This window comes from Salvelinus alpinus, chromosome 2, assembly GCF_045679555.1.
Source record: "Salvelinus alpinus chromosome 2, SLU_Salpinus.1, whole genome shotgun sequence".
NCBI classification, from domain to species: Eukaryota; Metazoa; Chordata; class Actinopteri; order Salmoniformes; family Salmonidae; genus Salvelinus; species Salvelinus alpinus.
The window spans coordinates 12,808,707-12,830,901 of NC_092087.1; the positions used below are offsets into that span (position 1 = coordinate 12,808,707).

At 41.4% G+C, this 22,195-nt stretch overlaps 2 protein-coding genes across 3 annotated transcripts; both read right to left on the reverse strand.

Moving 5' to 3' along the window:
• Window positions 1–4,985: 4,985 nt before the first annotated feature.
• Window positions 4,986–8,415, reverse strand: LOC139554025 (zinc finger and SCAN domain-containing protein 32-like). The gene is made up of 2 exons (XM_071366916.1): window positions 8,153–8,415; window positions 4,986–7,904 (listed from the first exon to the last, which is right to left on the reverse strand). The coding sequence occupies exons 1-2, from the start codon at window positions 8,325–8,327 to the stop codon at window positions 6,958–6,960; spliced, it is 1,122 nt and encodes a 373-aa protein (XP_071223017.1). The 5' UTR covers window positions 8,328–8,415; the 3' UTR covers window positions 4,986–6,957.
• Window positions 8,416–20,031: 11,616 nt separating this feature from the next.
• LOC139554031 (zinc finger protein 22-like) lies at window positions 20,032–22,014 on the reverse strand. Of its 2 annotated transcripts, none has more exons than XM_071366938.1 (2): window positions 21,717–22,014; window positions 20,032–21,453 (listed from the first exon to the last, which is right to left on the reverse strand). In XM_071366938.1, exons 1-2 carry the CDS (start codon window positions 21,889–21,891, stop codon window positions 20,516–20,518), a joined length of 1,113 nt encoding a protein of 370 aa, XP_071223039.1. In that variant the 5' UTR covers window positions 21,892–22,014; the 3' UTR covers window positions 20,032–20,515. The 2 variants fall into 2 exon arrangements, with proteins under 2 accessions (XP_071223039.1, XP_071223030.1); XM_071366929.1 differs by having other exon boundaries at window positions 20,032–21,423; window positions 21,717–22,012.
• Between the last annotated feature and the right edge of the window lie 181 nt (window positions 22,015–22,195).

Below are 22,195 nucleotides of genomic sequence, written 5' to 3' on the forward strand. Positions count from 1 at the left end.
TAAGGAGAAATAGAGATGCAGTGGAGTTTAACCACGGAGGCTCACACACTGTGGGTTTGGGATGGACAGCTATCTCTCTGGCTTTGGTTCTCTCTCTCTCTTTCTGTCTGAACTCACACACTGTGGGTTTGGGATGGACAGCTATCTCTCTGGCTTTGGTTCTCTCTCTCTGTCTTTCTGTCTGAACTCACACACTGTGGGTTTGGGATGGACAGCTATCTCTCTGGCTTTGGTTCTCTCTCTCTTTCTGTCTGAACTCACACACTGTGGGTTTGGGATGGACAGCTATCTCTCTGGCTTTGGTTCTCTCTCTCTCGTTCTGTCTGAACTCACACACTGTGGGTTTGGGATGGACAGCTATCTCTCTGGCTTTGGTTCTCTCTCTCTTTCTGTCTGAACTCACACACTGTGGGTTTGGGATGGACAGCTATCTCTCTGGCTTTGGTTCTCTCTCTCTCTTTCTGTCTGAACTCACACACTGTGGGTTTGGGATGGACAGCTATCTCTCTGGCTTTGGTTCTCTCTCTCTTTCTGTCTGAACTCACACACTGCGGGTTTGGGATGGACAGCTATCTCTCTGGCTTTGGTTCTCTCTCTCTTTCTGTCTGAACTCACACACTGCGGGTTTGGGATGGACAGCTATCTCTCTGGCTTTGGTTCTCTCTCTCTCTTTCTGTCTGAACTCACACACTGTGGGTTTGGGATGGACAGCTATCTCTCTGGCTTTGGTTCTCTCTCTCTCTCTTTCTGTCTGAACTCACACGCTGAGGCCGGAGGGTCGATCGATGAGGAGGAAAAGGGTTGGACAGGAACTGTGGGGTATGTCTGAGGTGTGTGTGTGTGTGTGTGTGTGTGTGTGTGTGTGTGTGTGTGTGTGTGTGTGTGTGTGTGTGTGTGTGTGTGTGTGTGTGTGTGTGTGTGTGTGTGTGTGTGTGTGTGTGTACACATGACAGAAGGCAGAAAAATAGAACAAATAACTAAGAGAGAAATGAAGAGAGCTTAACCGCCTCTGGAGAGTTCATATCTCCTTTACCACCAGAGAGAGCAGAGAAAACAATGAGAACAGAGAGAAAATAGAGAACAGAGAGAACAGAACACACGCACACAACTGCAGTGGGCTTTCCTAAGTCATGTCATTTTTCTTGCACACCCTTCTCCTTTCCAACCTCCCCCTTCCTATCCTCCCTCACCTCCTTCCTATCCTCCCTCACCTCCTTCTTCCTATCCTCCCTCACCTCCCCCTTCCCATCCTCCCTCACCTCCTCCTTCCTATCCTCCCTCACCTCCTTCTTCCTATCCTCCCTCACCTCCCCCTTCCCATCCTCCCTCACCTCCCCCTTCCTATCCTCCCTCACCTCCTTCTTCCTATCTCCCTCACCTCCCCCTTCCCATCCTTCCTCGCCTCCCCTTCCTATCCTCCCTCACCTCCTTCTTCCTATCCTCCCTCACCTCCTCCTCCTTCCTATCCTTCCTCACCTCCTCCTCCTTCCCATCCTCCCTCACCTCCCCTTCCTATCCTCCCTCACCTCCTCCTCCTTCCTATCCTCCCTCACCTCCTTCATCCTATCCTCCCCCACCTCCTCCTCCTTCCCATCCTCCCTCACCTCCTCCTTCCTATCCTTCCTCACCTCCTCCTCCTTCCTATTCTCCCTCACCTCCTTCTTCCTATCCTCCCCCACCTCCTCATTCTTCCTATCCTCCCCCACCTCCTCCTCCTTCCCATCCTCCCTCACCTCCTCCTTCCTATCCTTCCTCACCTCCTCCTCCTTCCTATCCTTCCTCACCTCCTCCTCCTTCCTATCCTCCCCCACCTCCTCCTTCCTATCCTCCCTCACCTCCTACTTCCTATCCTCCCTCATCTTCTGCTTCCTATCCTCCCTCACCTCCTACTTCCTATCCTCTCTCATCTCCTCCTTCCTATCATCCCTCACCTTCTCCTTCCCATCATCCCTCACCTCCTCACTCCTATCCTCCCTCAACTTCTCCTTCCTATCCTCCCTCACCTCATCCTCCTTCCTATCCTCCCTCATCTCCTCCTTCCCATCCTCCCTCACCTCCTCCTTCCAATCCTCCCCCCACCCAGTAGCGGACTTACTATTAGGCAGAATAGGCAACTGCCTCAGGGCACACATCATCAAGGGGCCTTGTGAGCTGGGCATAATAAATAATAATACTAGTAATGTATATATTTTAATAATAATACTATTAATGTAGATATTTATGATAATTTCTTTGCTTGAGGACCCCCATACTGTCATGGGCTTGTGAATTGAAGGAACGTTGGCTGGTGCACAGTGCACTGTTCGGATGCTGGAATTATTTTGGATGAACGTGTGAATCTAACCTACTTTTTGAAGTGATTTGTTTGACAATCAGATGAAAACATCATGACTGGTTGTGTTCATGGCACATTAAAAGGTAACACATTTTACAGATTACATGTCAGTCTAAGGGGGGCCCCATGCACAGACTGGCCTGTGCATGGGGCCTCCAAATCACTAAGTCCGCCCCTGCCCCCACCTCTTCTCCCCAAGGTCACTGATTAGTCAATAACTCAGTGACATTTAATCCTTCCGCCAGACTCAATTATTTCACCATTATCAAAGCAGTTTGCTAATTCTCTAACAAATCAGCTTGTGAAAGGGTACGTTTTCCTACTGAAATACAGTAACTGCATTCCAATACAAGCCTCATTCATGTAAAATGAACATTCTAATGGTAGAATATCCATATACACTGATTGTACAAAACATTAGGAATACCTGCTCTTTCCATGACATAGATTGAAAGCTATGATCCCTTATTGATGTCACCTGTTAAATCCACTTCAATCAGTGTAGATGAAGGGGAGGAGACAGGTTAAAGAAGGATGTTTAAACCTTGAGACATGGATTGTGTATGTGTGCCATTCAGAGGGTGAATGGGCAAGACAAAAGATTTCAATGCCTTTGAATAGGGTATGGTAGTAGGCGCCAGGCGCACTGGTTTGAGTGTGTCAAGAACTGCAACGTTGCTGGGTTTTTCACGCTCAACAGTTTCCAATGTGTTTCAAGAATGGTCCACCACCCAAAGGACATCCAGCCAACTGTGGGAAGCATGGAGTCAACATAGGCCGGCATCCCTGTGAAACGCTTTCAATATCTTGTCCATGGCTAGATGAATTGAGACTGTTGTACACTTAATGTATCTAATGGCTAGGGGTCCTATTACATTGAATACAAAACTCTTAATAAACATATTAAACCCATTTCAAATGTTTTATGTATGAAAGTCTGCGACTGAAACAGATGACTTACTTACTTAGACCTTTTCATTCTGGGCGGGACAAGAGACTGCAACAATCTTCTGCCATTTGAGTCTGTCTTGTGCCCTGTCCCATGAGAGACCCAGATATGATTTAGTTATTATTTGTAATAATGACAGACAGCTCAAAATCAAATCAACTAGGCTGAACTCAGGAGGGATGCCTGTACTTTCCATTACAGTGATGATGAGGCTATCAACTAACATAGCGTAGCATGAGTATTCCCCCTCATTTGACGCTGCTGTCTGCACAGCGGCAGTTATCGTTCTGATTAGCTCTATCGAGGGGAGGGGGTGTAATAGCTCAGCTTTATGATTTCATAATGATAAATAATAACACTGGTTAATGGGGTGATGATTGTCTAGTTGAGACCCTTAACGTCAACTTGAAGTAGTTATTTCTTGCACGAAGAAGCTGATGAACTAAGCACTGCCTTATTCAACTGTCATATATCCACAGCTGGCAATTTAACAATTCATGCAAGTGATGGAACAATGCTTGAAAGTGTTGATTGTTTGAAATATCTGGATTCGAGGCTAGATTCGGGAATTATCTTTTGGAAAGAATATAAGTTTGGGTTTACTATACAGATCTAAGAATTGTTTTACTGTATGCATTAGAAAGACTTTAGTAACCCGACGTCTGCTTCCTATCCTAAACTGTGATGACATCATCTATCAAAACACAAACAAGACCTTACTTTGCCAATTAGATGTAATTCATAACCATCTTTGCAGATTCATGCCGTTATAAGACATCATTGCACAATGTATGAATCACTAAATGGGCAGAAGATAACTGCCAATTTATTTTTAAATGTATCATCTTACATTTCCCAGTATTTATTAAGGAACATCATGCTTTATAAGACTCACTACTTCTTTCGACAAGAGCAGCAATTCAAAATTCCAAGGGAACATCATGAGGGTTGAAGTACGATCTTTCAGACACAAAAGGCCCAACTGACTGTGAATTTAAGAAATACATTTTTCAAATGTTAAGAACAAACTGTTTGTGTTTTTAACTAATAGAAACATCGAAATGTGGAGATGTTGGGAAATATGGCTACCAGCTCTCACAGTCTCACGTCAGAATTAGACGTTTATCCATGTTTCTCAATCGTCAAATTTCAAAGTGTTTTAATATTAAGTTAAGGCATTAACTCCAAATTATTAAGATTAGGCATTAACGCTCACTGTTGCCCCTAGTGGCCAGATTCCACGTCATCTCCCGACATCCTCAGATGTGGATAGATGTCAAATACTGACTGGCCTGGCTAAATATGTATGTATATATGTATTATAAGTACTTAGATTAATTAGTTGTATTAGTAGTGTTAGCGGTAGTTTTTATTAGTTGTAGGCCTATTAGTAGTTGTACAAAACTGTTTTATGCAGTTAATGTATGTTTTTTATTATTATTACAATTATTGAATTATTAGATAGTAGTTGCCTTGTTATTATCATTACTATGTATTGTCTGTTTTGTATTTTTCATTTGGACTTGAAAAGGAGAAATAATTCAAGTGTACCATCTAGTGTTCAAACATAGTATTACAACAACATTGGTGAGGATAGGTTGTCTAACAATAGACCCACTGATCACTCTAGCTTGTTGACCTGATGTGACCATTTGTTTTATTCAGTAACAGACATTCAGAAAGAAACATTCCAACACATACTTAATCAATATGACAGAGTTAGTTTATTTGCAGTGAGACCAAACAGCTCCAACTGGAATCATCAAGAGGAAAGAAAAGGAAATAACACCAAAATTAACATGATATTTCTCTCAAACATAGTTAGTGACACCTAACACATAGCATGTTATTGATCAGCTCTCTTAAATCAATTCAAATCAATGCAGATATACGGTGCCTCAGTTATGGGTGCGAAACACATCACACATTCTATAACAGTCTAGTCTTACAATTACAGTACCTTCGGAATGTGTTCACAAACCCTTGACTTCTTCCACATTTTGTTGTGTTACAGCCTGAATTTAAAATGGATTAAACTGAGATTGTGTCACTGAACTACACACAATACCCCATAATGTCAAAGTGTAATTTTGCTTGTGTGATTTTTTTTTTTTTTTAGTAGTAAAAAGTTAAACGCTGAAATGTCTCGAGTTTATGGCAAGCCTAAAAAGGTTCAGGAGTAAAAATGTGCTTAACAAATCGCATAATAAGTTGCACGGACTCATTCCGTGTTCAATAATAGTTGTTAACATGATTTTGGAGTGACTACCCTATCTCTGTACCCCACAGATATCTGTAAAGTCTGTAAAGTCCCTCAATCGAGTAGTGAATTTCAAGCACAAAGAGAGGTTTTTCAATGCCTCACAAAGAAGGTCACCTATTGGTAGATGGGTAAAAAAATAAAAAAGCAGACATTGGATATCCCTTTGAACATAGCGAAGTTATTAATTACACTTTGGTGGTGTATCAATACACCCAGTCACTACAAAGATACAGGTGTCCTTTCTAACTCAGTTGCCGGAGAGGAAGGAAAGTGCTCAGAGATTTCACCATGAAGCCAATGGTGACTTTGAAACAGTTAGTTTAATGGCTGTGATAGGAAAAAACTGAGGATAGATCAACAAGTTACTCCATAATACTAACCTAAATGACAGAATGAAAAGAAGGAAACCTGTACAGAATAAAAATATTCAAAAATATTTCTGTTTGCAACAAGGCACTTAAGTAATACTGCAAAACATTTGGCAAAGAAATTAACTTTTTGTCCTGAAAACAAAGCATTACGTTTGGGGTAAATCCAACACAACACATAGCGGAGTACCACGCTTCATATTTTCTGGCTGCATCATGTTATGGGTATGCTTGTCATCAGCAAGGGAAATTTTGGGGATAAAAAGAAACAGAAAACAGCTATAATCACAGGCCAAATCCTTTTCAACAGACACTGGGAGACAAATTCACCTTTCAGCAGGACAATAACATAAAACACAAGGCCAAATCTACACTAGAGTTGCTTACCAATACCACATTGAATGTTCCTGAGTGGCCTAGTTACAGTTTTGACTTGAACCTGCTTGAAAATCTATGGCAAGACTTGGAAATGGCTGTCTAGCAATGATAAACAATCAACTTGACAGAGCTTGAATATTTTTTTTTATAATAAAATGAACAAATACTATCAAATCCAGGTGTGCAAACTCTGAGAGACTTACCCAGAAAAAAACTCACAGCTGTAATCGCCACCGAAGGTGCTTCTGTAAAGTATTGACTCAGGGGTGTGAATACTTGTGTAAAAGAGATATTTCTGTATTTCATTTTCAATACATTTCAAAAATATATTTTCACTTTGTCATTATGGGGTATTGTGTGTACATGGGTGAGATTAAAAAAAATATTTAATCCATTTTGAATTCAGGCTGTAACAACAAAATGTGGAATTAGTCAAGAGGTATGAATACTTTGAGGCACTTACTGTAGAATTAGTAGCACTGAAAATAATAAATATATTTCTTTCTTTCTCTTCCCAAATGCTGGGCACTTTGAGAACAGAAGGCTCTGTCTATCTAGCCTCGTAATTACCAGACTGATTCTGTGGTAGCGAACCAGATCAGGCAGCTTGCGAGGTTACTGTTTATCCACTCATGGACTCTTTCCACTCCAAGTTATCATTATTCTACCTCCCTTGGATGTGAGTTCTGAGGTGTCTCTTGATCTGGCTGGACTGACTGAATCCTTTCCCACAGACAGGACAGGAGTAGGGTTTCTCCCCCGTGTGTACCCTCAGGTGGGCCTTCAGGTGGGCTGACTGGTTGAAGCGTTTACCACACACGTAGCAGCGGTAAGGTCTCTCTCCTGTGTGAATCCGCTGGTGTTCCCTGAACTTCCCTGAGTAGCTGAAGCTCTTGCCACACACACCACAGTGAAAGGGCTTTTCCTTAGTGTGAGAACGCTGGTGGACCTTGAGGTAACTGGTAGATGTGAATGACTTCCAACAGACTGTGCACATGATTTGCCTGTGACTAGTGTCACCACTGTCTGGTACTGTGTGGGATGGCATGTGTGCCTCCAGTTGGGAAAGCTCACAGAACACGGCTCCACACTGAGTACATGAGTGTGTCTGTGTATCCTCCTCTGGTCTCCTTTCTAGATCTCTCAGAACAATAGGAACACTTTCCGTGTTCTCAGTGTTCTGACTTTGTGTTCTAGAAGAGTCTGGACTTACTTCAGAGACGGGCTGAGACTGAGGGGAGTCACTGGTTGGTTCTGATAGTAATACTCCATAGCCATCAGGTTCTGTTTTGATCTGTCCAGTTGTGTTGGTCAGTAGAGAGTCCCTCACACTGTTCTCCACAGTTTTGGTTCTGGAAAGATGTGAAGGCTGAGGTCGGTCCTTATAATTTTTCACACAGGGAAGAGTAGATATGGAGTCTTCTTTGTAATCAGACTCCGGTACTTGATGCTGCTCTTCCTCTTGACTGGTCCCGAGTTCACCCTGTTCCTCTTTAATTTGTGTGGGCTCTGTGTCCTCCTGGCCCAGACTGAGCCTCCACTCCTGGTCACAGTGCTGTTGTTCAGGGGGAGTTTGCGGCTCTGAGACCCAAGAGAGAATGGGCTGAGGCGCTTGGGGAAAGAAGACAAATTAAAATTGAGATCAATGAAAGTAATGACAGTTGTTGACGCTTGATTGACAAGACCACCACTGCGTTAGCTTAGTGTAGTTTGTTCTGGGAATGGCATAGGTAGCTATGTGTCTATCTCTGCCCTACAGAGTCAAATTCTGTAGAATACAATGTAACACGTTTCTAACTATGTAGATAACTCGTGCAGATGAGAAGAAAGTACAGTCGTTTAGCAAGCTTGCTACATACCCGGCGGTAGGACCGGTGTGATCAAGTGTCGTTTCAGGTATTGGTTTTCTCTCTTTGTCCGGGATATTTCTTCCTGGTACTCGGAGATCGTGTCTGCGACAACTCTTAGTATCTCCTCAGCAGCTTGCATGAGACGCTCAGTCAGATACACATTCAGATATTGGAATTTAGTCATCGTTGGACGATTTAAGCTGGCAAAAGATCTTCCCAAAAATCCACGTAGAACTTGTTGTCAAACATGAACGCTGTACTGCACGGACGTGACGTCAGCGCGCTAGGCACATGTGGGCGGGTTCATCATAGAAATGTACTGAACATAGAATGGATCTTCAATCTATATCGATTTCTAGATCTTCAAACAAACGGAAAATATTTTATGCAGCACAATACATCACCTTAATTTTCAATGCCTTTGATATACAATAATCTAATATTAGTCTTCTATATACCGGTACATTATACAGCAGAAAATAAATCAAACAGTTACTGTAAATCGAGGCATGCATTTTTATTTTATACCAGAAGTAAAGTCTTTGTACATGTAACAGTATAACTTTAGTACGTCCCCTCGCCCCGACCCGGGCGCGAACCAGGGACCCTCTGCACACATCGACAACAGTCACCCACGAAGCGTCGTTACCCATCGCTCCACAAAAGCCGCGGCCCTTGCAGAGCAAGGGGAAACCCTACTTAAGTCTCAGAGCAAGTGACGTAACTGATTGAAACGCTACTAGCGCGTACCCGCTAACTAGCTAGCCATTTCACATCCGTTACACTCACCCCCCTTTCAACCTCCTCCTTTTCCGCAGAGTACTAACCAGTGATCCGGGTCACGGCACCAATGTAACAGTATAACTTTAGTACGTCCCCTCGCCCCGACCCGGGCGCGAACCAGGGACCCTCTGCACACATCGACAACAGTCACCCACGAAGCGTCGTTACCCATCGCTCCACAAAAGCCGCGGCCCTTGCAGAGCAAGGGGAAACCCTACTTAAGTCTCAGAGCAAGTGACGTAACTGATTGAAACGCTACTAGCGCGTACCCGCTAACTAGCTAGCCATTTCACATCCGTTACATACAGTATAACCTCCACATAAGTGTTAGGGTGGAAAAAAAAGGTTGTATTTATTTTTTATAATATGTGCACTTTAGTGGACAGTACGACCAGGGCGGACATATTGATTTGGAGGCCCAGGCAGAGGCCAGTCTGCAGACATTTGGATCATCTACATTTTAAAAAGACTAATAAATTCATGTAATAAAACACCTTCACAATAAATCCATTATTATTTTAGACAGGTCTTAAGAAACATGATGGTGAAGAAAATGTAGTCTATTTCAGAAGAACTGAATTGCATACTCTGAGTTGTCCTTATGTTATCAGGGGTGGGCAATTCCAGTCCTGGGGGCCTGATTGGTGTCACAGCCCCAAGTAACACACCTGACTCCAATAATCAACTAATCATGATCTTCAGTTTAGAATGCAATTTGATTAATCAGCTGTGTTTGCTAGGGATGGAGAAAAAGCCCCCAAGGACCTGATCTGGCTTTGCCATATGGCTGTGGGCTACACTAGTTCATTTAGCAGACAAGATTTGCTTAGGATTCCGTGGCATTATTTTATAGTATGAAGAATACAATTGAACAAAGCTGAATAAAGTAGAAAGGATATTTTCTCCAAACGATTTGAGGTGCGCACATGCATCTAATCTGTGTTGAGCAGTTAACAAAGAAACAGGTACTCCTTTTTAATACATTGTAAGGCTGCATGATGAGACTAATGATGATTAGAAAACAGTCGCTTGAAAGGCATGAGCTCTGTTTTTTGTGTGCAGGCTGTACACACCTCATCAGTCTCTCATTCACAATTTGAGAAGCACTTGATAATGCATCGAATTTCCGGTGGCATCCCCTTTGTGTGGCCAAAATGCACCCTTAAAAAATCCATTCCTTTTGCAACCCTTCTCCCTGAGTGCTGCCTGCTCCGAAGCACTTCTCACTCACATGGCTGTCCATCACGTGATCTGGTCTTTATCACAGGCTACAAGTGAGGACAGACACAACGGCTTATCCAATTCCTCTTTTAATAGAGGCCATCACTCCACTTTCTCTTGTAATTTCATAGCCTATAGAAATGTTGCGCAACAGGAGCTGATGGGCTCTCATATTTTTGATTACATTTGCATTGATGTCAGAGTGATTAGAGGGACAATAGAGTGCTGAGTACCAGGCAGTTAGCAAATTTGGTAGACTACTAATGACCGTCAGAGTTTGAAGATGCCTAATTACTTTGACTAAACGGTCATGTGGAATTTGACTTCATGACTCGTGACCGCAGGTGTGGCAGTAATACGGTCACTGCAACAGCCCCAGGTGGACTCCAATCAAGTTGTAGAAACATCTGAAGCATGATCAATGAAAACAGGATGCACCTGAACTCAATTTCAAGTCTCATAGCAAAGGGTCTGAATGCTTATGTAAATAAGGTATTTCTGTTTTTAATACATTTGCAAACAATTCTAAACACCTGTTCTCGCTTTCTCATTATGCGGTATTGTGTGTAGATTGATATGTCTTTTTCTTTAATCCATTTTAGAATAAGGCTAAACCGTAACAAACTGTGGGGAAGGGGGCTGAATACTTTCCAAATGCACTGTATGTACAGTTGAAGTCGGAAGTTTACATGCACTTAGGTTGGAGTCATTGAAACTCATTTTTCAACCACTCCACACATTTCTTGTTAACAAACTATAATTTTGGCAAGTCGGTTCGGACATCTACTTTGTGCATGACACAAGTCATTTTTCCAACAATTGTTTACAGACAGATTATTTCACTTATGATTCACTGTATCACAATTCCAGTGGGTCAGAAGTTTACATACATTAAGTTGACTGTGCCTTTAAACAGCTTGGAAAATTCCAGAAAATTATGTCATGGCTTTAGAAGCTTCTGATAGGCTAATTGACATAATTTGAGTCAATTGGAGGTGTACCTGTGGATGTATTTCAAGGCCTACCTTCAAACTCAGTCCCTCTTTGCTTGACATCATGGGAAAATCAAAAGAAATCAGCCAAGACCTCAAAAAAATTATTGTAGACCTCCACAAGTCTGGTTCATCCTTGGGAGCAATTTCCAAACGCCTGAAGATACCACGTCCATCTGTACAAACAATAGTACGCAGGTATAAACATCATGGGACCACGCAGCCGTCATAACGCTCAGGAAGGAGACGCGTTCTGTCTCCTAGAGATGAACGTACTTTGGTGCGAAAAGTGCAAATCAATCCCAGAACAGCAAAGGACCTTGCGAAGATTCTGGAGGAAACCGGTACAAAAGTATCTATATCCACAGTAAAACGAGTCCTATATTGATATAACCTGAAAGGCTGCTCAGCAATTTTTCTGCAGGTACCGGGTTACCTTCAGACGAGTCCTGTGAAAGTTGTGGGGGTCGTAGAGCAAAACCGAGAACAACCCCGTGTTCACGAGGGTCTCATCTTTCCATAGGAGCGTCATATTAGTGTGTAGCGGCGTTCGGACGCTACAGATGTTTTCGTGAGAAGACCGATTTTCGGGATGTCTCCTGATCTGAGAAACACTGCTGTAGGTCTGCCACCTTCCACAGGTTGTCACTAGTACCACAGCCACAAAGTCAACATTGGCTATGTCGAAAAAATGCATCTGCAGCGGAAGGGGTCGTTACCACAGCCACAAAGTCATAAGTATGGCTAAACCCAGCGTAGTTCTACAATTTCTCTTCTTAAAGTTAGATTTTAAAGCTAAACCTAACTTTAACCACACTGCTAACCTTATGCCTAACCCTAACCGTAGCTAATTTTTGTTTTCATGAAAAAAACATATCTCTAACTTAAACAGAGAGATTTTGATGGGGATTATTTTCTATATTTGTTTTATGCCTCGAGCGTAGCACGGGGGGCCTCATGCGCAAAATTCGTATTATTTAAAAACAATTGCCCATCTCTCATGATGTGAGGCCTGAGGCAATTGCCTCTTCTGTCGAATGATAAGTCCACCAGTGATTAGGACTCAGTTGATAGTAAATATGTTACGTTTAATATTACAGTGAATGGGTACAGTAGGTGTAAAACATAGATGGCACATCCTTTATGAACAAGCTCCTATTAAGGTCTTACTAAATGTGGGGGAAAAAATATTACACTGCTCTGAAAACTCAAACTCCTCCTGAGATATTTACTTACTAGAAACTATTTGAATATCAAACTCACTAAAATTATAATTATACAATTACACACATGTACCTTTCTCTCTTCCATAAAAGGTACTAATTTTGATGGCAGACAGTTTGGAGAGAAAAAACAGGAAGAGAAAGTTCGGTCAAACACTCATTGAAAAGCCCAGAATGTCCTCTCAGCGGTACAACAGGACTTAACCCAGTGGCATGTATGACCTCAGAGATGCGGACAAAAAACAAATGTCCATTAGATTGGACAAAAATGAATTGCTGGGTCTCTCAGGAGGATAAAATACAGTCTGTCAAAAATTGCTAGCTCAAGGCAAAATTGCTAGTCTCTTTGGCCATGACAAGGAGTGAGTGTTTAGCTAACATAACAGACTGGTATACAGGTCAAATTTTAACATTCTGTCATAAAAAATAATAAATGACTGACTATAGTAAGTGCCAACCCATAACAGGGTTGATGATTTCTTAAATCAGGCATAAATCCACTTGTGACAGTGGGAATGGAAGGGAGTGGCAATTGAATGCAAGCATCACAACAACAACAAAAAGACATTGTTAAAACATTTCTAGTCTGTCTATCTATGGGTAACAGGGTTGACGTGTTATGCTTGACACGCTCAGTTTTCCACCACAAAATGGCAGATAATTTTTTTTGAAGTAGAACCAGCTCTTGTGCTTTTACTCTATGATTTGACTATTAGATGTTCAATGTTTATTTTGATAACAAATATTTAAAAAGCAATAGTTTCACCATATTAAAATGAGAGTTCAGTTCAGACGGAAATATATCACTAATTTCATGAAAAAAATTATCTTCAGACATGACTTTGTCAAAGCAACAAAATAACGAGGACTTTACAATGATGGTGAAAACATGGGGATTAAGTGGGTTAAAATCTTCCTAGTAGTGTTGACAGAGGGACATGTCAAAATGCTGAATTTAGGCACTTTCGCAAGCCTTTATATAAAAAATATGAGGTCTATATTAAAGGTCACTACATTTAATATAATAGGCTTTTAAAATTCAATATTGGAGCACAGTTTATACTTAAAATATCAAAGGGAAAAGCAACTATTTTGATTGAACAACCCAGGTGTTCGCATAGATGGAAGTCTGTTTAAGCTGTTAATGCTCTGGTTCTTCTTTCAGCAATAAATATGCTTTATTTATTGAATTCCATTGTCCTCCAAGTGTTGCTGAATCTCCTCTCTCCTTCAGTTTGCTCCTCAATTCATGTGCCTTGGTAGGAAAGCGAGGTAGCGGCAGTGATCCCTTCCCTTTGCACTGTGTCTGCTCTCTTGCCAAATCCTTATGGAATTGCCATGTTAAGCTTGACAATGATAGCAATGGACTTGGCAAGAGCACAAACAGATTTGGGACCATAACATCTCTCTCTCTCTCTCTCTCTTTCTCTCCCTCCCTCCCAGAGCCGGAGGGTTGATCGATGCAGAGAAAAAGGGTTAGACAGTAACAGTGTGTATGGCTGAGATATGAGGTGATGACATCAGACTAGTGTGAAGTGTGTGGGTTTCCTATCTGAGAGAGGGGGGGGGGGGGATACAGGGAGTGACAAGAGAGAGACAAAGGCAGAAAAATAGAACAAATAACAAAGAGAGAAATGAAGAGAGCTTAACCGCCTCTGGAGAGTTCATATCTCCTTTACCACCAGAGAACCTGGATCATGAGAGTAAATGAGTCAATGTTTTCACCTACCACAGACAGGGTTTAACACAGAATACTGTGGCCACATAACACTTGACAGTAAAACCTAGCACTGTCTCATCTTCTACATCCAACCAGGATGGGGGTCAATTCCATTTCAATTCATTAATTCAATCAAATTCCAATTCCATTGAAAAGCATTGTAGAGTATTGGAATTGGAGGTCGACCGATTAATCGGAATGGCCGATTAATCGGGGAATGGACGATTTCAATTTATTTTTTACACCTTTATTTAATCTTTATTTAACTAGGCAAGTCAGTTAAGAACACATTCTTATTTTCAATGACGGCCTAGGAACGTTCTGGGGCAGAACGACAGATTTTTAACCTTGTCAGCTCGGGGGATCCAATCTTGCAACCTTACAGTTAACTAGTCCAATGCTCTAACACTGATTACATTGCACTCCACGAGGAGCCTGCCTGTTACGCGAATGTAGTAAGCTAAGGTAAATTGCTAGCTAGCATTAAACTTATCTTATAAAAAAGAATCAATCAATGACTGTCATTGCTCTAACGTGTACCTAACCATAAACATCAATGCCTTTCTTAAAATCAATACACAAGTATATATTTTTAAACCTGCATATTTAGCTAAAATACATCCAGGTTAGCAGGCAATATTAACCAGGTGAAATTGTGTCATTTCTCTTGCGTTCATTGCACGCAGTCAGGCTATATGCAACAGTTTGGGCCGCCTGGCTCTTTGCGAACTAATTTGCCAGAATTTTACGTGATTATGACATAACATTGAAGGTTGTGCAATGTAACGGGAATATTTAGACTCATGGATGCCACCCGTTAGATAAAATACGGAACGGAATAAACGTTTTGTTTTCGAGGTGATAGTTTCCGGATTAGTCAAAGGTATATGGTTTAGAGAGAAATTGTCGACGCGTTATAATTCCTGTAATAATTTGCGGCTGAACTTGAAAGGGGTTCCTTCGTTATTTTACCGTTCATGTCTTCCATAGAAAATGTCTTGATCTACTTCAAATAAGGTCTGTGTTTCGTGCAGGCTTAAACCGCCTCGACGTTTTGATACCCGTGTAAATCTCACTAGGATAAGGTAACGTTTGTCAACATATTTTCATAAATCCACTCTACAATTTTTTTTATCTTCGCTTATATTTAGCCAATATTGATCAGAGTTACCTTGTCCTATGGGTATCTACACAGTTATAAAATTGGCAAGGTGGTGTAAGCCTACACGAAACACAGACCTTATTTTAAGTGAATCTAAAAATATCCTATGGAATAAATGAACCGCTTTTCAGATTTTGCTAGAAGGTGTCATGGGAATTATGACTCGCACTGGTCGTCAATTCTCACCATGCTCATTATTAAAATAGGATTTCCTGCATATAGAAATGACAGTTTTTGTTTTCAACATTCATCACAGGTAACTTAAACTCTATTTTTATTCAAACAGTTGAGAGTATTTGTCTCCGAAGCAGACTCTTCAGTATTGTCACTTCAGAGCTGTGTGTGTATTTATGTATTATATTAAGTTAAAATAAAAGTGTTCATTGTTCATTCAGTATTGTTGCAATTGTCATTATTACAAAAATGTGTGTGTGTATGATATATATATATATATATTTTTTTTATAAATCAGCCGATTAATCGGTATGGGCTTTTTTTGTCCTCCAATAATCGGTATCGGCGTTGAAAAATCATAATCGGTCGACCTCTAATTGGAATGTCTGTGTATTTCCTGAATTGGACCCAACATTGCTAAAAGACAAACAGAATATACTTCCCCACATCATAACAGGAGCACAATGTCCTGTTTCCCGTTTGGTATTCTGTTCGCTTCTTGTTGTTCTGAAAAACCAATCAATATACAAAGGGCGTAAAAACAGTGATGCAATACGTTACAGCCAGCAATATAGTAGCCACATAACACTTCACAGTAAAACCTATCACTGGCTCTTACTTTCTATCCAAGTAAAAAATACTAACAATACAGACACAGAGAATATTTACTACATTATAACAGGTTTGCATGGTCTTGTGTCCAAAATACAGATGCTGTCAAATACTGTATATTGGCACCCTTGCATGACTCACTATTTCTTCTCAAATAAATTTAAATTTAACATACTTTTGGTGTTTACATGTACACAGGATCAAGAAAAAAAATGACCTGGACAATTATTCTTGTTTACTGTGTAATGTATCTCCCCTGTGGTAAATTGCAGGTGCCTACAAAGTAAAAATAGGCCATCAACCAGTTTTGAAAAGAAAAAAACAAAACATTCCGCTCCATTGTAAAGTGCAAGGTTGCCAATATATTTGACCGCATCTGTACGTAGGAAAAACAAAACCAGTATACCTTACATTCAGTCTGCAGCTCCATGGAGCTTGGTGCACCTCAGTGCAGTGGGCTACGGCCTATACTACTGCTGTGGAGGCTGGGGGCAAAGGTCAGAAAGACCAGGACAGACAGACACAATGAGTACTCACTAACCATTACCCTGCTCTCTGTTCTCTCTCTGATATCTATGTTCTCTCTGATATCTATGCTCTCTCTGCTCTCTCTGTTCTCTCTGCTCTCTCTGTTCTCAGTAGGAGTCACTGGTCAGGCAGAAATTGTTGGACTGTGGCATCACATTTTATTTCAATATACCTCTTTATTTAGGATGAAAGCATGACGTTGAAACAATGATGTTAATTCAAACATACCATTTTACTATCAACTATCTAATCAAATCTAAACTTCAACAATTTCAACCACCCAATTGAATATAGGATGAAAAATATTGTTAATGTTTCCATGTACAATTTTCCACGCAATTTCAACGTATACATAGTTCTGATGATTTATGTTGAAATTAGATTGTAACAACTTGTTAGTCAGGTTAAGTCAATGTATTTAAGCTGAAGTTTTACCCTAATTTCAATGTTTACAATGCTGGTTGAAATTAGATGAAAACAGTACTGGTTGATGACTTTATTCAAATCCAATGTATTTCCAACATTGATTCCATGTCACAATACGTTGCCAAATAACATTGAAACAGAAATGAATCACCCAGTGCATGCCCAGTGGGTTAGTCCTTCTCTGTTTTACAACACCGTGATAAACAGTTCCTGAAACTTTTCCATTCTCTTCCCTGCAGGTATATGATGAGTATCTCCAGTGTAAGGGAGGCCCTAGAGGACATGGTGGGAGTCAAGGAGAGGAGTTACAGCCAGTTGACAACCTCCCTCACCGCGCCGCGCCTGCTTCTGCCGCTCAGATCCAATATCTTTTACAGGGTTCGTGTGTGAGGCCCTTCATCCTACGCACAGTGCACAGCACACCAGACCTGGGTTCAAATACTATTTGAAATCTTTTACGGTACGATACCATATTATTGTCCATTTACAGGTGTAGGATATTAATTTGATCACTCTTCCCACTTGGCAAAAGCTGGTCGAATGAACGTTGTTTCAACGTAATTCCAACCAAAAAATGTCAATGTGATAACGTTGAATCAACTTGGAAAAACTGAGTCATCAACGTAATGGAATTTTGCCTTTTCCCCCCCCAACTTTTAACCTAAATCCAATGACATGGTGATTTTTTTGTTGTTGATTTCACATTGAATTCAGGTTAGATAACAACTCAACCAAATGTAAATCAAAAGTACATGTTGAACTGAAATCTGTGCCCAGTGGGTTTTGTTGCTGAGAATTTACCTGCACCACACAATGCAGATGAGCTTTGTGATTTACATAAGTTCACTGAAAACCCACAATAACATATGGTTATATTAACAGCATTGCACTTTTCATGTAGTGTACTTTTGGCCAGCCAATAGTCTAACTACCAATCAAGCAATGGACTAAACGTTCAAATCCTGTTGCTGCAGGATTATTTTGTGACAATTTACTGTAGGTCTAATTAAGATCTTACATCTGTACATGGAAATTCATTTTGTGAAGTCAGTATACAAATACACAAACACAACACACTGTAATACAGGCAGTACGGAAAACTGGAAAGTTCATACACAAGTCACACACATTCAAATTCTCTGCGGCCTACTGTCTGACTGTCTATTGGGCCTGCATCTGTCCTATGTCCCACTTCAGCAGCCTGATGGCTGCCAGAATTAAACTTGCCCTGCTCCTATTCTTGCTGAACAGTGGGACTTTATATCTCCTTCCTGAAGGCAGCAGCTCAAAACATTGGGCAAGATTGTGTCTGGGGTCCTCTATGATGCACTTGGCCTTGTCCTTTGCACATTTATCATGGATAATGAATTACTTCTTTGAGCATTTGTTTTTATTGTTCCATTGCACTAGGCAAGCTCAATGAAACACAGCTAAATGATTTGAAATTATTTCAAATACAATTTGAATCCATGTCATGTCTGCTCCCAACCTACACAGCTGCAGCTGACCACATAATACCATCAGATTTATACCTGACTCTAACTGAAGGGCTATAAACTGACTGTTACAAAATGTTTCAGTTTGTTCTGGATGGAATCTGGGGGCTGGAACTGAAAAGACATCTGTAAGTGCAGTATTTTCATTTCAGGTTCCTTCAAAGCTATCGGAAGGCAGGATAAAATCATGTCATTTTTCTTACACAACCTTCTCCTTTCCAACCTCCTCCTTCCTATCCTCCCTCACCTCCTCCTCCTTCCTATCCTCCCTCACCTCCTCCTCCTTCCTATCCTCCCTCCCTCCCTCACCTCCTCCTCCTTCCTATCCTCCCTCACCTCTTCCTTCCTATCCTCCCTCACCTCTTCCTTCCTATCCTCCCTCACCTCCTCCTTCCTATCCTCCCTCACCTCCTCCTTCCTATCCTCCCTCACCTCCTCCTTCCTATCCTCCCTCACCACCTCCTCCTCCGTTCTATCCTCCCTCACCTCCTTGTCATCTTCTTTCACCTCCTCCTTCCCATCCTCTCCCCCAGGTCACTCATTTGTCAATAACTCATGTGACATTTAATAATGATTTCACCTCTGGAACAAATCAGCTAGTGAAAGCTGTTCTTCTGAAAGAATTGAATTCCAATACAAGGAACATTCTAATGGTAGAATATCCATGTATCTGATGGCTAGAGGTCCTGTTACGCTGAATACATATTTCAAATGTTTTATGTATGTAAGTCTGGGACTGAAACAGATGACTTACTTAGTCTTTTTCATTCTGGGCGGGACAAGAGACTGCAACAATCTTCTGCCATTTGAGTCTGTCTTGTGCCCTGTCCCATGAGAGACCCAGATATGATTTAGTTATTATTTGTAGTAATGACAGACAGCTCAAAATCAAATCAACTAGGCTGAACTCAGGAGGGATGCCTGTACTTTCCATTACAGTGATGATGAGGCTATCAACTAACATAGCGTAGCATGAATACTCCCCCTCATTTGACGCTGCTGTCTGCACAGCGGCAGTTATCGCTCTGATTAGCTCTATCGAGGGGAGGGGGTGTAATGGCTCAGCTTTATGATGGCATAATGATAAATAATAACACTGATTAATGGGGTGATGATTGTCATGGTGATTTCCCCCCTGCAATGTCAAAGTTGAGACCCCTTGAAGTAAACTTATTTCTTGCACAAAGAAACTAATGAGCTAGGTAAGCACTGCCTTATTCAACTATGGCTCTATCATATATGTCTAATATAGGAGGGACCCTACTAAAACCCTGTAATGTTTATGTATAAACTTCACAATAAATTGGGTTCTAGATTTTACGCTATGCTGCTAGGCAGGACCTACAAGGAAAATAATATTTAACATTGTAACACTTTCGTGGAGAAATAATTCAAGTGTACCATCTAGTGTTCAAACATAGTATTACAACAACATTGGTGAGGACAGGTTTTCTGACAATAGACCCACTGATCACTCTAGCTACTTGACCTGATGTGACCACTTGTTTTATTCAGTAAAAGACATTCAGAAAGAAATGTTCCCACACATACTTTAATCAATATGACTGAGTTAGTTTATTTGCAAGAAGACCAATCAGCTCCAACTGGAATCATCAAGAGGAAATCAAGGGAGATAACACCAAAATTAACATTATATTTCTCTTTAACATAGTGTCACCTAGCAATACAGGGGATGAGCCCAGTCTTTTCATAGCATGTTATAAAGCAGCTCTCTTAAATAAATTCAGATATACGGTGCCTTAGTTATGGGTCTGAAACACATCACACATTCTATAATCCTCTAGTCTTACAATTAAATGTGAAATTTGTAGCACTGAAAATAAAAATGTCTTTATCTCTTTCTCTTCCCAAATGCTGGGCACTTTGAGAACAGAAGGCTCTGTCTATCTAGCCTCGTAATTACCAGACTGATTCTGTGGTAGCGAACCATTCATGTAAGCTTGTGAGATAAGGCGGCTTGCGAGGTTACTGTTTATCCACTCATGGACTCTTTCCACTCCAAGTTATCATTATTCTACCTCCCTTGGATGTGAGTTCTGAGGTGTCCCTTGATCTGTCCAGACTGACTGAATCCTTTCCCACAGACAGGACAGGAGTAGGGTTTCTCCCCCGTGTGTACCCTCAGGTGGGCCTTCAGGTGGGCTGACTGGTTGAAGCGTTTACCACACACGTGGCAGCGGTAAGGTCTCTCTCCTGTGTGAATCCGCTGGTGTTCCCTGAACTTCCCTGAGTAGCTGAAGCTCTTGCCACACACACCACAGTGAAAGGGCTTTTCCTTAGTGTGAGAACGCTGGTGGACCTTGAGGTAACTGGTAGAGGTGAATGACTTCCAACAGACTGTGCACATGATTTGCCTGTGACTAGTGTCACCACTGTCTGGTACTGTGTGGGATGGCATGTGTGCCTCCAGTTGGGATAGCTCACAGAACACGGCTCCACACTGAGTACATGAGTGTGTCTGTGTATCCTCCTCTGGTCTCCTTTCTAGATCTCTCAGAACAATAGGAACACTTTCCGTGTTCTCAGTGTTCTGACTTTGTGTTCTAGAAGAGTCTGGACTTACTTCAGAGACGGGCTGAGACTGAGGGGAGTCACTGGTTGGTTCTGATAGTAATACTCCATAGCCATCAGGTTCTGTTTTGATCTGTCCAGTTGTGTTGGTCAGTAGAGACTCCCTCACACTGTTCTCCACAGTTTTGGTTCTGGAGAGATGTGAAGGCTGAGGTCGGTCCTCATCATTTTTCACACAGGGAAGAGTAGATATGGAGTCTTCTTTGGTATCAGACTCCGGTACTTGAAGCTGCTCTTCCTCTTGACTGGTCCCGAGTTCCTCTTTAATCTGTGTGGTCTCAAGGTCCTCCTGGCCAATACTGGGGCACGACTCCTGCTCACAGTACTGCTGCTCAGGTGGACTTTGCTGCTCTGAGACACAAGACAGTATGGGCTGAGGGGCTGAGTGGAAAAGACGACAACAGACATCATGTAATGACAGTAATGACAGCCTCCAAGGAATCATGAGACAGACTTGCATCAAGTAAATGACAAGAGACCAAGCCTACACTTTGGCTCGTGAAACGGGATGCTGTCTTCCCTATAGAGTACATTGTCAAATACAATTCAGGTGGGTTCTTTAACACACTAGTTAGCTAGCTAAGCAAGATAAGGCCTAAATAAAATGGGAACTACAATAGCTAGTTCGCTAGCTTGCTACATACCCAGCGATAGAACTGGTGTGTTCAGTTGTCGTTTCAGGTATTTGTTCTCTCTCTTTGTCCGGGCTATTTCTTCCTGGTACTCGGAGATTGTGTCTGCGACAACTCTTAGTATTTCCCCAGCAGCTTGCATGAGACGCTCAGTTAGATACACATTCAGATATTGTAATTTAGTCATTGTTGGACGATTTTAGGGGCAAAAGATCTTCCAGAAATCCAGGTAGAGCTTGTTGTCAAACATGCACGTTGCACTCTACGGAAATGACGTCAGCGCGCCAGACACGTATCGGCGCGTCTACCATAGAAATGGAAGACCGTACACTATCTTTTATCTTTATCGATTTCTATGAGCAGAATATGCATCACATCTTCAAACAAAATCTTATCTCTGTAAACATTAATAAATATGCAGCAAACTACATAACTTTCAGTTGTAATCTCTTTGATATACAATCATGTTAGTCTACTTTACTATCCATTAT